Here is a 15,160-nt window from a genome sequence, read left to right as displayed (position 1 = left end):
ATAAAAGGACAGGAAGGGAGTTTTCCTTATACAATATCTTTTGCCCAGTTTCCAGCCATGAAACTTTGATAACTGACCTCCTACATTTAAGAGGGTTTTCTTGCCAGTTAGAAAAGAGAAGGTATGAAGCAGGTTGTAATCGTATTTAGTAGAAATACATTGTTTTAAATGAACATTTATAAATCCACCTCCACAGTACGTAGGTAGAGCATTTTGAACATTTCCCATAATCCACTGCAGCCCTCCAGATGAACTCACTACACCAGATCAGTTTAAATAATATAACTGCCTTAGTGTTAACCTATATGGTTTCAGCCTTCCATTGAAAAATATTTGTATTACACCATTTTAGAAATATAAAATAACATATTACACAATAAAACAAGCATAAGTAGCAGAGGTGTTACATGGCTAAGTGCCTTTACTGTAGTCCAATCCTGTAGACTAGAGCAAGATATTTAAATATAGCTTTAAAATGTTAAAACATGGTTCTATATTACTGGACCTCTAAAAAATGGCATAAGTGGCATCAGAAATAGTGGTCAAAGGAAATCAAACCCCTCCCAAGTCTCAGCTCAACATGTTACTTGAAAATATTATTTAAAAATTCTGGTTGCCTTTCCCCCCCCCCAAATCTGACACGTGTCCCCCAGATGTGACTCCTTAAACATGTCAGTGACATTGGTATACTTTTGGTGGTAAGAGGGAGGTACTCTTTAAATGATTACATTGCAAGGTGTGAACTGCGTTCCTATTTCTAACAATGACGTACAATGCTTTGTTACCAGGATACTCTGTGCCAATGCTGTGACACCTAATGGCTGGTAAGATACTTACTACGGGCTGTTGTCCCTGTAGTTATTAATGTTCACGGCAGCTGTGATCCCGCATATGATCAAAGGAATCCCCCCAGCAATCAGGTAAAACCTGCAACACACAGAGCAAACGCCACAACTGCCTTAAGAAGCTCCAAGCTAAAGATCAGGAAGGTATCTCCGCTGAAAAGGAAATGCAGATAACAAATATGCAGCAACTTTATCAGACAAAGGACAGCTGGGGGAGCTTGTTATAGACCTGCAGTAAAGAGAGAGTGCAGTAGATGACCACAATATACAGTAGTAACATAAGGCTGAGGCCCCAGTACCTCCGCTGCACGCGCGCCCGCGAGACTGGCGGCGCGTGCAGCCGATTCCCCGGAGCTGCAGACCAAAAGACCGGGGGGGGGGGGGGTGTAGCGGGGGAGTGAAGGTAAATATTGTATAATTCCTAATTACCTTTTTTCCTTTATTAATGTTGTTTTTTTTTTTTTTTTTAACATCTGGGACAGTTCCACTACTTTTTTTTAAGTAGTTTCGACCACTGCCTATCATCATTATAAATAAAGAATGATCACTATGGACCAGGGGTGCGCAAACTGGGGGGGTGCAAGATTTTCGGGGGGGGGGGGGGGGTGCGGCAGTTTTAGAGATCCTGTGCTCTCCCCCCAGGCATTTAATTTAAATGCCGGGGGACCGCGGGAGGCCTCTATAACACACTTACCTTCCAGCGACGCATCGTCATGGTAACCGGCCGTCAAATTATGCCGCAGTGTCACGTGGCATCACATTACCATGGCAACGTGACATCACATGACCCCGCACGTCATTTGACACCGGGGCTGAACAGTGGGGGGCGCGAGGCTCTGAGGAGAGCAGGCAGGGGTGCGCACGGGGAAAAGTTTGCACGCCCCTGCTATAGACACTTATCATTTCAGTGCTGATTCAACCCCCTTCCTCTACTGGTTTTATAAAGACAGATTATTTGTCTGTGATAAGAGAGTGTACAAAGATTGGGGACTTGGATTTCCTGTGAAGGACTTTATCAGGCTGTACGATAACCTCTAGTACATGTTCAGAGGGGACAAGTGAGTGCGGCGCCCTTCTGCCGTACCTGAGCATAGGTCTCTGGGCAGGTTGGGCAGCCTCCCCTTCTTGCTGTGGCTGAGGTTTGCGGGTGAGATCCTTGTAAATGACTCTTGCCTTCAGCCCCATCCAGAGCAGGGTGGACAAGGAGGAATAATGCAGAATGATGCTGACCTGGAAGTTAGAAAAACACAAGAGCTTGATCATCAGGGAACAAGGCTAGAGGATCTTCTGCTTTGACTAGAAGTTCAACCAGAAGGTGTTCTAGGTAAGGGTGCAATTCCACGTAGTTCTTTGTAAACAATTTACCAACCTAACTAGCTTCCTAAACCTAATCTAACCATGCCAAAAGCAAATTTTTGGCTGCTTTTGTTTCTTGGGATTTCAATTCAAAATTGCATTTCTTTAGGGCCACTGAATGGGGGAGTTTTTGTCAACCAAGTGTTTTCTCTACCCTCCACCCACCCCTCTTATTTGATGGCCAATAAAGATAAGGGGAGGGGGGAAGAAGGGGAGGGGGGAAGAAGGGGAGGGGGGAAGAAGGGGAGGCTATGACTGTGCCAAAAAACAATCAAACTAATACAGCTCAATCCCTTTATAAGGCTGTGCTTGGGGTACAAAGAATCACATCGTGCTATAAGCGGATCGCGTTCGAAATAATGCACAAGCGTATGCATTGTGCAATAAAGTATTTAAGATACCAATAATTGTGTTGTAAAGTATTCATAAGTAGAAAAATTGGGAGCCACGCTTGCATCGCATTATAAGCGGATTCGCGTTGTAACGGATCGTGTTATAACGGGGTTGTGCTGTATATAGATAGATTATAACAATAAAATAATAATCATTTATATATATGATGCACATGTTAACACTAGTCCAGGACTAAGTAATGTTTTGTAGTGTCATCGTCTAATTATCAAGATGAAGTTTATCAATATAATATTGCTTATTAACTTTTTAGAACAGACTTGTGTCCTTTATTATTACATCTGATGTAGGGCCGTGTTGGCAGCATAGATACTTACAGCTTGGCAGACAATGAGGTATCCGGTCAGGGTGATTCCTCCCGCAAACACGGCTGAAGTCATTGCAATGTGGAAGCACAGATTAAGCTGCATGTGCCAGCCCTTCCGGGAGATCTGTATCGAGCTAAGGTGGAAGAATGCAGCAAGAGAGCAGAGCATGTCAGTGACTGTATAAATCAGTGATCCCTCCATGATTTTAGAGCAGGGCCCAATTTAACAAAAGCTTTATAACAGTGTGGTAATTATTGATATTAGTCTTTGTTTGCCTTCTCAGTTCCTATGGTTATCGCTGGCACCTATTTGTATCAATCACTGGGATCCAGAGTTTTGAGGGTCGGGACTATTGGAATGGAATATTTCCTCCTTATGCACTAACTCCTCCTATTGCTTCATATAACCCCTATCCATAACTCCTCCTATTTTATATAACTACTTCCCATAACATCCTACTGCTCCATATAACTGCTCCCTATCCCTCCTCCTATTGCTCCATAAACGTGTTCCCTATAATTCCTGCTATTTCTCCATGTAAACGCTCCCAATAACTCCTATTTCTCCATATAACCTCATCCCTATAACTCACCCTTGTGCTTCATAAAACCCCTCCCTATAACTCCCCTTATTGGTCCATATAACCCTTATCTACAACTCCCCCTATTGAACCATAGAACCTCTCCCTATAACTCCTCTTTGTGCTCCATATAATGCTCTGAAAAACACAAGCTAATCATGTTAATATAAAACAGCTTAATACGATATTGATGCTAACAGCCTCATTCACAATTGCTTTTTAAGGGAAATCCTGATATGGTCTGGAGTTCCCTCTCGTCTTCCTCTCTATCCCAGTAGTCCCACTTTACCTGTGATTAATGATGTAGGTGATGATGGTGGTGAAGAGGCAGAGTAGGAGGATGGCTGTGCAGGCGTAGATGACAGGATGCAACACTTCAGTGCCATTCTGAGCCTGCTGGGTTAATGTGTTCAGCTCCTGTCAGGGGGAAATGTGAAAGGTCTCTCACTCAAACTGTAGTGGATGCATAGCACAGACTTCCAGCAGAGGCCCCAGATGGTTATGCATTAAAAGACTTATACATGACTGTGATAGACATAACAGAACGCTATAGGCTTCAGAATTAGAGTAGAAGTAAAAAAAAAAAAAAAACATACGGTAGGCTCTCTAATCATTTGACAGTAAGATGTCTTAAGAGAAAGGGATTGGGGTCGTTAGATGGAGTAACAGGTAATGGTACAGTATAGTGAAATAGAATAACAGAAAAGCCAGGGTATAGTAAGTTGGCGGACCCGGGAGAGACAAGTATAGTTAGATGGAATAACAGGATGGGAGGATTTATTGATATGTAGTAATAGGGAGGGACAGGTATAGTAAGTTACTGTAACAAGAGGGGAAGGATCTATGGAGGTGGCGTACCAGGGAGGGAGAGTTACAGTATAGTGAGATGGAGTAAGAAAGAGATGCGTTTATGGAGATGGAGGAAGAGGTCATTGAATGGGAAGACCTTGCTCACAGTCAGAATGGCGAAGTTGCTGAGCTGGTGGCACTGCATGCTGGTTATGTTGGGTTCCTCAGACAATAGCTGGCAGCCTTCCGAGCTCCACCCTCCGTATCCCTCCAAGGCTTTGAAGTTCCACTGTGCAGGGAGTGGGTCCGATCCTTTCACCAGGTGACGGAGAGAAACTGTGACTGGGTCAGTGAGGTTACTAGTGCCACAGCCTCCTAGGGAAGAAGAAAGGACAGGGTTCACACAAAGGCTTTGTTATCTCCCTCAGCGTCACGTTCACACCTATCTCCTGACTCCCTGTATTCTTTTCTATGCGTTCTATACATTTGCCTTTCCTGTATCCATCCGTACACTGTGAAATATTATATAATATGTTTTCAACAATTAGTAAATTGCAGCTAAAACAGGCAGTTTGGAGAATTATACAACAAAAAAATGGTGTTACACGGTAAAATTAGTTTAAAAAAAAAAAGTATACAAATCCAGCTAACCAAAAACCAACAAGAACATTGTACCGTCCCATTTTGTATAAACAAACGAGAAACGAATCCCTACATAAAGCACTCTAACTCTACTAATTTTCACTTAAATGTATTAATTATAAGAAACATGAGAGAATTCAACAGGAATATAAATTAAAACCTAAAGGACGCAAATTGCTGTATAATTTCCCACTTTGGGTGCATGGAAGCCTCTATGACAGAGGATTCCCAGTTGTTGCAGCAGTGAGGATACTATAAAATACTTTGTTGCAGCAAGCTGTTTTGTCTGTATAACATGTATTATATGCCAGATTAATGTAATATTGTGTGGCATATAGAAGCCCTCATCACATAGTGTATTCGGTGTGCAAAATGAAACCTTATTAGCACCAAACCTCATGGACTAATGTATATGAGGTGTAAGGCTCCTGAGAATGACAGTACACACACTCCCCGTAAGGCAGTGTGTGAGCACTTATGGCCGCACAAGCAGATGCCAGTAAAAACAGATCAAATATTTAAATCCACACCGTACACCCTAACGAGCAACTATAGCAAATGTAATGAAAGAAATACCCACTGTGTGGACCTAGGAGCATGCGCATTAAGTACTCGATGAAAGGGTTAACCACGGTGAGTCATGCTGCCCCGTCTCCAAAATAGATACAGGCGGTCTATATCACCAGAGCACTACCGCTTTCCGTGCTGTTGCTAAAAATGCTGGCTGACACTGGTGCCTGCCTCCTGGGGCCCACAACATAGTTTAGCTTGCTAAGTTTGGTAACCGAAAGTATCAGAGTAGGAATAGCAGGGGCCGTAGCCTACAGCTGCGCTCTCGTGTATGAAGTCACAGTGATTGTGTCATTGAAACCCGACGCGCGTTTCGTTCCCGTGGGAACTTCTTCGACCACCCCCATTAGTGGACATTAGTCCATGAGGTTTGGTGCTAATAAGGTTTCTTTTGCATACCGAATACACTATCTGATGAGGGCTTCTATATGCTACACAATATTACATTAGTATGGCATATAATACATGTTATACAGACCAAACAGCTTGCTGCAACAAAGTATTTTATAGTATCCTCACTGCTGCAACAACTGGGAATCCTCTGTCATAGAGGCTTCCATGCACCCAAAGTGGGAAATTATACAGCAATTAGCGTCCTTTAGGCTTTAATTTATTTTTCTGTTGAATTCTCTCATGTTTCTTATAATTAATACATTTAAGTCAAAATTAGTAGAGGTAGAGTGCTTTATGTAGGGATTCATTTCTCGTTTGTTTATATATAATGCACATTCCCTTAGCATCCCTCTAGTACGTAAAATTATTGGTTTCCATCCCTTTTTTTTACCGTCCCATTTTGAGCTAAAGAATCAGTAAATGTTGTTCTTTTTGGTTAATTAGTGGAAGGCTGCATTCATTTTGGACTTAGAAGTTACGCTGCCTTACGTGTTCCCACGTATATGACCGGAGTGGAGATACTCCGTCTCTTTCCGTCTTCTGCAAGCCGCGAGGAGTTCCCCACACTCCTGAACAGCTTTCCATTCCTGAAAGCCAGGACCTGCAGTTTGCAACTCGGTGATGAGGTGGTGGAGAAGAGGCTCGGGGGCAGATGGACAGAGGCCAGGGCGAGGCTGTTCTGAAGGGAGCCAAGAAAATGAGTTAGAACTGAATTCAAACTCTGTATCAATGAAAAAGACGACAGCAGACTGCAGGTACTCCCCCTGCACTCTAATAATTATAGAACATTGTTAATTCAATGACCATAAAGCAAATAAAAATACCACGTGTGAGCACATTCACATATCTCAGACAGGTCTGCAACCCTGCTTTTCACCGTTATCTCCTAGCACATGGGTGCGTAAACTGGGGGGCGCGCTCCCCTGGGATTTTATAGGGGGGCGTGGTGCTTACAGAGGCCCTGCGCTCTTCCTCAAGGCCTTTAAATTAAATGCAGGGTGAGGCCTTTGTAACTTCTCTTACCTGCTCTCAGCCGGCTCTTCGGCAACGCGGCCTGAGAAGGAACCACCATTGATACAGATGTGATGTAAGAGGGTCAAACAGAAACCCTTTCTAGAGGCAGGAATTATAAGGTAAAAGACTTTGCAAGAGCTGCTGCTCATGGAGCATGCAGAGGAGCTGCCAGTGGGGGCCAGCACTCTATGGCAGGTGGCAGCAGGAAGTGACAGTTAGAATTTGACTGGGAGTTGGGCAGTTGATGGCAAAACCCAGTCAGAGCGAAAGAGCAGCAGAGACGAGATTGTAATTACAGTAAATAAATAAAACATGGATGAAAAGGAAGGAAAAGGCCAAACTACTGTTACCCATTAATGAGTCAAGAGCCAGAATGATGTACAAGAGAGGGACAGATAGAGCCTTGTGCACAAAGGCAGATTTATATGGACGGAGACAAGTAAAGGACAGAAATACAGCAGGACTTATACCAGCTAACAATACAGAGCATGGACACCGAGTGACAGGGTTTAGTGGGATAGGAGCAATAGGGAAACAGAATAAGTTACAGGTTTAAGTTGTTCTGTAGTTAAAAGAAAAAGAATAGATTCTTTTTTTTGTGAATATTGAAAATGTACCTTTGGTTTACAAGAAGTACAAATAAATAATTATATTTGCTCTGTGTAATTGGGGTAAAGAATCGGCCACCTGAACACAAACACGTCCCCCACCAGGCCAGCTTGATGGCAGTGCAGTCAGTGCCACTGAGCCCTGCGCTTACAGAGGCCCAGCGCTCTTCCCCACAACAATTAAACTAATTGTTGGGGGAGAGTGCGGGTCCTCTGTAACTCTCTTTGGCTCAGAGTCAGACAAAAAAAATTTGGTTATAATTATTGCCATCATACCAATTCTTCAGATATCCCATACATTACACATGTTAATGCATTGGACGCTCCACTTGCACTGAAATGGTTAAAGATACGTTCTGACTATTCTTCTAAACTCACTTATTTCTACATACAATTACCTTGGCAATAATTGGGGGTAACTCCAGGCGCATACGACGCAATACTTTCGAAGCTTTCACTGCCATTGACATGAAAGGCATTAACGCAGACTCAAGCAATAGTAGCTTACTGCATCTCATCCATTCATTTCTATTTTACACCACCATGATGTCTCCTCTCAAGATTACCTTAACGTGGAAGTTGGGCAGTGAGATGTTGGCTCGCCCTGTGGTGCAGCGGAACTTCAACAGTTGGTCGGTGTGTGGGTCAGCCTCCTGGTCCTTCCTGTCCTTCTCCTGCCGGTGGCTTCCCCGGGCCCCATCTTTTCTATGGAAAGCTGTGCAGCTCAGACCAACGTAGCTTTCAGGCTTGATAAGATAGGCCTCCAAAGCAATGTTGTGAGTGCTCTGTCAGGGGAAGGAAATGGGTATAAATAAGCATAATGCTTCATCTAGGAGTGGCCAAAACAATAGTCTCTGCTGTGGCATTTCAAAATCTGTATGACTCGAGTCAGCACTGAAATACTGGCACATGTGCTTCAGGTACTGCCGTGCTAGGGGGTAAGCTTGCCAGGGCAGGGACTTCTTGCTCTATATACAGTGATGGATCCAAGATCAGCACTATAATAATATAGAGAGCTGTAAAGTGGCATAAGATACTCCATCTCATCTAATTACCAGCGTATTAGAAATGTGCTGCCAGGATTTCATCTCAGACATGGCTGCATAATTGTTATTTATTGGATTACCACATGTATTACTGCTGTGAAGCGCTATGTACATTAATGGCGCTATATAAATAAAGACATACAATACAATACAATACATAAACAATTCATTAGTATAACTGTAAAGAGCTTTGGCAATTATATGATTTATTCTAATAAGAATGTTTTTTCATTATGTAGTCGTCTACTATATATATTGAATTTTGCAGGTTCAATACAGTCCTTTTACCTTCTAATGTTTGTGTGGGAGATAATGGGCCATAATTACTCAGCAGTGTTATGTCCAGAAGACGCCTTCTTGACCATTCACTTAAATGGGGCCCATCCAGTTGAATAGGCCAGAAGGTGTCCACTAGCATCGAAAAAAAACCTATGAAGTAGCCCAAAGTAAAGTCACAAGGTGGTGACACTGGGATTAGAATTGAGTTCACTTGCTCTAAACCAGTATCATTATAACCTGGCCACCTCCTTGCATAGATAGAAGAATGCATGGGCATGTTCATAGCGGTCTCTGCTTCCCTACTGAATACTCTGTAGTACCTCTCACCTGCTACCTCATTAGACTGTCTCCAGTTTTTGCCTATGTAGTGTCCCTTCCGCTGTTTAATGTAACCCCTTTGCTGGCATTGTAATGGCAGACCTCTTTCAACAGTGGAGAGGTTAATAAGAGTTCCGTATACATATTCTTTATCAGCCGCCTTATATTTGAACTATAGTATAAAAATGTTTAGTAGCATGTCAGAGTTCTCTGAGTATAAAATGCCTTAAATAGTTTTCATATTTGAAAACAAGGATGAGAAAGGAACATATATAATTATTATAAGACCATGTAACTTTCTCAAGTTTAAATAATAGCTAACGCAGGAAATGGCACTGACAGAATAAACAGACACCACATTAGATTTCAGTAAAGAGCTCGTACCACAGACAGGTCCTGGGAGTTGCTGCTAAGGGTTAGCCCAGCGATCTTCTCCACAGACTGGACGATGCTGCTGCAGGCTTTGTCTTCTACCTGGGCCATCCACAGGATATGGTCATCTACCTGCATCATGTTACTGGCCATCTCCACTATGACTTCTGCCAGCTGAAAGAACACGGCCACTGTTCAGCAACCAACCACTCTTTACACAGTGCGTTAGAATGCAGGTAGCTGCACACAACCTATTGTTATATACGGTATGTCATAGGTCAGAAATCCAGCTTTAGGAGACATTTGCCATCGTGCAAAATGACAAGGAGAGGTTTGCAGAGAGAAAAAGGCACAAGTATAGAACATAGAATAGAACAAGTATAGACGTATAGAATAGCTCTGCACAATGTCAGACACCATGACATCTAAACTGAATGAACAAATTAATTAAAATATGGGAAGGTGTTGTACCACCAAGTTCCAGTTTCCGTGTACATGTCTGACATGATCCACTAGTCCAATAAACTTGTCCATCATCTGAGCCACGTAGATTACATCCATCATGTCGGAGAAGTTAGCTGCCTCTGCAGTGTACACCCGCAACTGTCGAGCCAGGGTCAGCACATTAGTTGCATTGATGGGCATCTGAAGTAAACAGGAAAAACAAGTCACTCAGTCTGTAATCTATTATCCAAGTTACCTGTCTGTGTCTATCTAGCTATCAGCCACCTATTACTTTTTTTACCTCATCTATTTTTCTCTCATCTACCTTTGTATCATTTTCATTTCTAGTGTATTGGTATGTTGATCTAATATTGTTGAAATGAACATACTGTAGAAATGGATGACATGTTGATTAAATGGACAGGGGAGGTCTCTGGGGTGAGGTTGTTGGTGGTGTGCAGAATCTACTTTGTCTCCATTTTGTCTGCATTGTTATGTCTTGTGTCTCATGCTGTGTTCCTGCAATCATTTGTGTGAGAAAGAATGTGTATGTATCAGTTTGGCTACCAGGAGACTCCAGGCCAAATTGGCCTATGGCTCAATACCCAGAAATGAGGGGGAAGCACGTAATCTGCAGTTATACAGACTTAGAGATAAAAATGTATCCTAACAGATCTTGTTCATTGTATTAAGATGTTTTAACCCAGTATTTACTTATTTAGTGACCTTTATATTGATTGGTTTAGAATTGGGAGGAGATATTGTATTTTACCTAGCAACTTATGTTAGACAAAGAAACTCATGTGTATAAAAAGCTAGCAAGGGCCCTCCCCTTGCAGAGTCTCTTGTTGACACTCCTGTATGTTCATTCAGTATAATACAATAAACGACTCATTATCTACGACCCGTGTTTGCTCTTATCAATGTGCATTTGCAAATGACAGGTAATATGCAATTCATAGATTTTCAATGAGACATCACTACTGTATCTGTTATCAATCTATTCTCTGTCTTCTGTCAATCTATCATCAATCCATCTATCCATCCACCCTTTTGTGTCTGTCTGTCTGTCTATCCACCTGAGTTTGTGTTGTCCTTATTCACCCCAAAAAGAGTTGTAAACGCACATGCAGAGGGCCTCTCCTCGCTTCACAGCATGCTGTCTACTGTGTTTGTATGTATGTATGTATGTATGTATGTATGAAGCTTCTGTGTACCTATCTATCAGTGTATCTATCTTCCTATCTCTAACAAAAGGACGAGAGAGAAATAACAGAAGTCATTTCTGCTGCACGCTGAGAGCCCCAAACAATAATATACAACAAAATAGAACATTTAACCTTTAATCTATATACATTAAGAACAGTGCAATAACGAAAAAAGTCAACAACAATAACAATGAAAAGTTTTTTTTCTCTCTTGTCCCTTTGTTAGTACCAGCCTCACACTACATATAATACAATTTCAGTGGAGCAGGACATTCCATTTGGTATTGTATCTGTCTATCTCTGCCTATCCAATATGTCATATCGCAGGCACAAAGACAGAGTGGACAGTTTTACACTCACCAAAACGAAAGTATACAGGACCCTGGTGATGTCATTGGTGTACAGACAGTTGGAATAGTCTCCTTCCTCCCAGTGCCCCGAGCGATCACAGCGACGAGAGGCCTTCTTCTCCTGCCCTACACCGTTCAGCGGGACAGAAGTGAAGGGATACTGCAGGCAGGACTGATAGGCGGTAATACCCGCCAATGTTCTGGGCCACCTGTAGAGACATGACACACTCAACACAGCTCTCTGGCTCAGCCATATACATACAGAGATATTTGGATGTATGTACAGTATATCGTTATTTATATAGCTCCATCCATGTACATCGCACTTCACAGCAGTAATAGACGCGACATAATAACACACAATGGGAAAAAGCGCTTCAGGCATAAAAGTATCATTTGGAAAAGGAGTCCCTGCCCCGAAGACCTTACAATCTAAGTGGTAAGTACGAAGAACATACAGAGACAGTAGGAAGGTGTTCTGGTAAATGCATCTGCAAGGGGCCTTAAGTGGGTTTTAAGATGGGTCTTAAACAGCGGAGGATTTCAAAATCTGCCTCCCCTTGGTACTTAGCTGTTGAGGTCGCCTCCTTGCTGCCGCCTCCCTCCTCCTTCTGAACCACAGCATCAAATGATGCAGCGGATGTCATCAACGTGACGTCTCTCGTTGTCATGGTAATGTGATGGCATGATGTCATTTGATGCTGCGACGTTACGTTGCCATGGCTGGTGACGTCCGCAGTGTTATTTTACGCTGCAGTTCAGGAGCAGGAGGAGGGTGGCAGGTAAGGAGGCGGCCGTAACAGCTATATGGCTTCCCATCAGGCACGATAGGCCAGAGAGTGCGGCAAACGTATATGGGGGCGGACATTTTTGCCGCCCTGGGCCTGGGCCTAAAGGGAAATCCCCCACTGGTCTTAAAGGTGGATAGAGAAGGTGCTAGTGGTATATTGAGGGAAAGGGCATTCAAGAGGTGTGGAGCAGTCAGTGTGAAAGTGTTAAGGTGGGAGAGGGCTTTAGATACAAAAGGGGTAGAGAGAAGATGTCGGGATGGTGCATAGCGAGAAATTAGGGCAGAGATGTAAGGAGGGGCAGAAGAGTGTAAAGCATTAAAATTAGGAGAAGAGTTTTGTGTGTGATATGGGATTTAATAGGAAGCCAGGAGAGGGATTTCAGCAGGCGAGACGCTGAGACAGATTTAGGAGAGACTAAAGTGATTCTAGCAGCATTAGTCTGTACAATTAAAGGATCCGTCCATCCTAGGACCAAAGTGGACTAATCGAAGTGACATATTTAAGGGATCAGTCCCTCCTAGCCCAAGATGTACTGATGGCAGTGACATGATTAAGGGGTCAGTGCCTTCTCAGACCAAAGTGCACTAATGGCAGTGACATATTTTAGGAGTTAGTGCCCCTAAAGACCAAACTGAACTAATGGCAGTGACATGTTGGAGGGGGTGTTAAATGCCTTTTTTTTTTTTGCCATAATCCAACATCCTTTAAATATTTTTATATCATGTTATAAGTGAGTTTGTAAACATGGTGAGCTGAGACTTAAGAGCGGTTTCAGTCCCTTCGGCTGTTCCCTTCTGTCTGAAATCCTCTCTCCCTCCTGCCCTTATTTTTTTGGGGCTCTCTGATAAAGACAGGGTGGGATAAGGGTAAATAAAACACCACACCACTGTTTACTTGTTTTGCATGTTCAAACCACTCAGAATAAGCAACCTCCCCCATGGTAAAGATGTGGGCAAAAGTGGTGCGATTCTGTGGATTTGTGCTTCGATTCCACATGGGCAGAATTTTCACCCAGAATTTCACCACTAATACTCTGATAAGATATACCAGACATTATTGCTCCCACTGGTGCATTGCAGCAGGACACACATACAACGCGCCAGCAAAAGCAGACGCCATTTAAATGCATTAACCGTGTGCGGATAAGGGGCCTGGCTACCGCACTATTGCAACTACAACATCTGTTGCGTCTGTATATCGACTCTGAAAGGCATCGCTGTATCAATGCAAGATTGGAGCAATTGGGATAACCTAAAGAGGCAACAGGGAGGGCGTCTTGATTTCCTAGGGCCCTCTCCCCAATGCTTGGGTTTGTGAGCCTGTGATTGACTGAGATTGTTGTAGGGAATATTAACTTCACCTGGAGAGCTCAAGGCAACTTAGGGACAGCAGCTGATTGGCAGCTATCACCAAGTTTAATTAGCTTTTGGAGCAGAAGGGATATACAGTATAGATGCAAGGCTTTGAAGGTTATACTTAACTTTGTTTCTGAGGAGAACAGACACAAAGCTGCCCGCCCACCCTTCCTGTTTTGCAAAAATGTATGTAAAACAAATGATATATTATATATATAATATATATATATATATATATATATATATATATATATATATATATATATATATATATGCAAATATAGCTGTATGCTCATCTGCATGTCTTAGGCAGGTCTGCAACCCCGCCTTTCCCCATTATCACCCAGCATACAGCACTTCCACTGCAGCAAGGGATTCTGGGAAATGACATGCAAATGAGCACACAGTGTCACTTTTTGCCTCAATAACCATTTTTAACATGGTTCCCTATAGGCTTAAGCTTGCTGCATGGTCACAGCTTTGAGCACAGCCAGGGTTAAGGTGCATACCCAGAAAACCACCCACAGACAGCTGTTTCGATCTTGATGGGTCTCATCAGTGTGGGGTTGATTTTACTGGGAATGCAAGAGAGGCTTATGGGATAGGCCAAACCATACTACTGAGTTAAGTTATGGTGAGTAAAAAAAGTGACAAAAACCCTCCACAGGAAAGCAAATATGCAAATATAGCTGTATGCTCATCTGCATGTCTTAGGCAGGTCTGCAACCCCGCCTTTCCCCATTATCACCCAGCATACAGCACTTCCACTGCAGCAAGGGATTCTGGGAAATGACATGCAAATGAGCACACAGTGTCACTTTTTGCCTCAATAACCATTTATAACATGGTTCCCTATAGGCTTAAGCTTGCTGCATGGTCACAGCTTTGAGCACAGCCAGGGTTAAGGTGCATACCCAGAAAACCACCCACAGACAGCTGTTTCGACCTTGATGGGTCTCATCAGTGTGGGGTTGATTTTACTGGGAATGCAAGAGAGGCTTATGGGATAGGCCAAACCATACTACTGAGTTAAGTTATGGTGAGTAAAAAAAAGTGACAAAAACCCTCCACAGGAAAGCAAATATGCAAATATAGCTGTATGCTCATCAGCATGTCTTAGGCAGGTCTGCAACCCCGCCTTTCCCCATTATCACCCAGCATACAGCACTTCCACTGCAGCAAGGGATTCTGGGAAATGACATGCAAATGAGCACACAGTGTCACTTTTATATATATATATATATATATATATTGTGTTCGACAAATCACCCAAAAATCTACTCGCCACACAAAAAAATCTACTCGCCACCTAGTACCAAACGTATGCTGCTTGGGCCAATAGGAGCTCGCCACGATGTTAAATCGACTCGCCCGGGGCGAGCAAATGTATAGGTTTGTCGAACACTGTATATATATATATATATATATATATATATATATACAGTGTTCGACAAATCACCCAAAAATCTACTCGCCACCTA

General features: G+C 42.8%; 1 protein-coding gene across 1 annotated transcript in view; it reads right to left on the bottom strand.

Moving 5' to 3' along the window:
- ADGRA2 (adhesion G protein-coupled receptor A2) overlaps positions 1 to 15,160 on the bottom strand; it is a 187,597-nt gene that overhangs the window by 6,478 nt on the left and 165,959 nt on the right. Inside the window, exons 9-18 of the mRNA XM_075601405.1 lie at positions 11,544 to 11,742; positions 10,003 to 10,176; positions 9,544 to 9,705; positions 8,083 to 8,301; positions 6,384 to 6,573; positions 4,456 to 4,664; positions 3,790 to 3,917; positions 2,930 to 3,053; positions 1,930 to 2,075; positions 838 to 927 (exon numbers count right to left, since the gene is read on the bottom strand). Coding sequence (XP_075457520.1) covers positions 838 to 927; positions 1,930 to 2,075; positions 2,930 to 3,053; positions 3,790 to 3,917; positions 4,456 to 4,664; positions 6,384 to 6,573; positions 8,083 to 8,301; positions 9,544 to 9,705; positions 10,003 to 10,176; positions 11,544 to 11,742 — 1,641 coding nt within the window. The remainder of the gene's footprint in view (positions 1 to 837; positions 928 to 1,929; positions 2,076 to 2,929; positions 3,054 to 3,789; positions 3,918 to 4,455; positions 4,665 to 6,383; positions 6,574 to 8,082; positions 8,302 to 9,543; positions 9,706 to 10,002; positions 10,177 to 11,543; positions 11,743 to 15,160) is intronic.

The sequence above is a fragment of the Ascaphus truei genome, chromosome 5 (genome assembly GCF_040206685.1).
Source record: "Ascaphus truei isolate aAscTru1 chromosome 5, aAscTru1.hap1, whole genome shotgun sequence".
Taxonomy (NCBI): Eukaryota; Metazoa; Chordata; class Amphibia; order Anura; family Ascaphidae; genus Ascaphus; species Ascaphus truei.
This window is presented reverse-complemented; position numbering and strand designations above follow the sequence as displayed.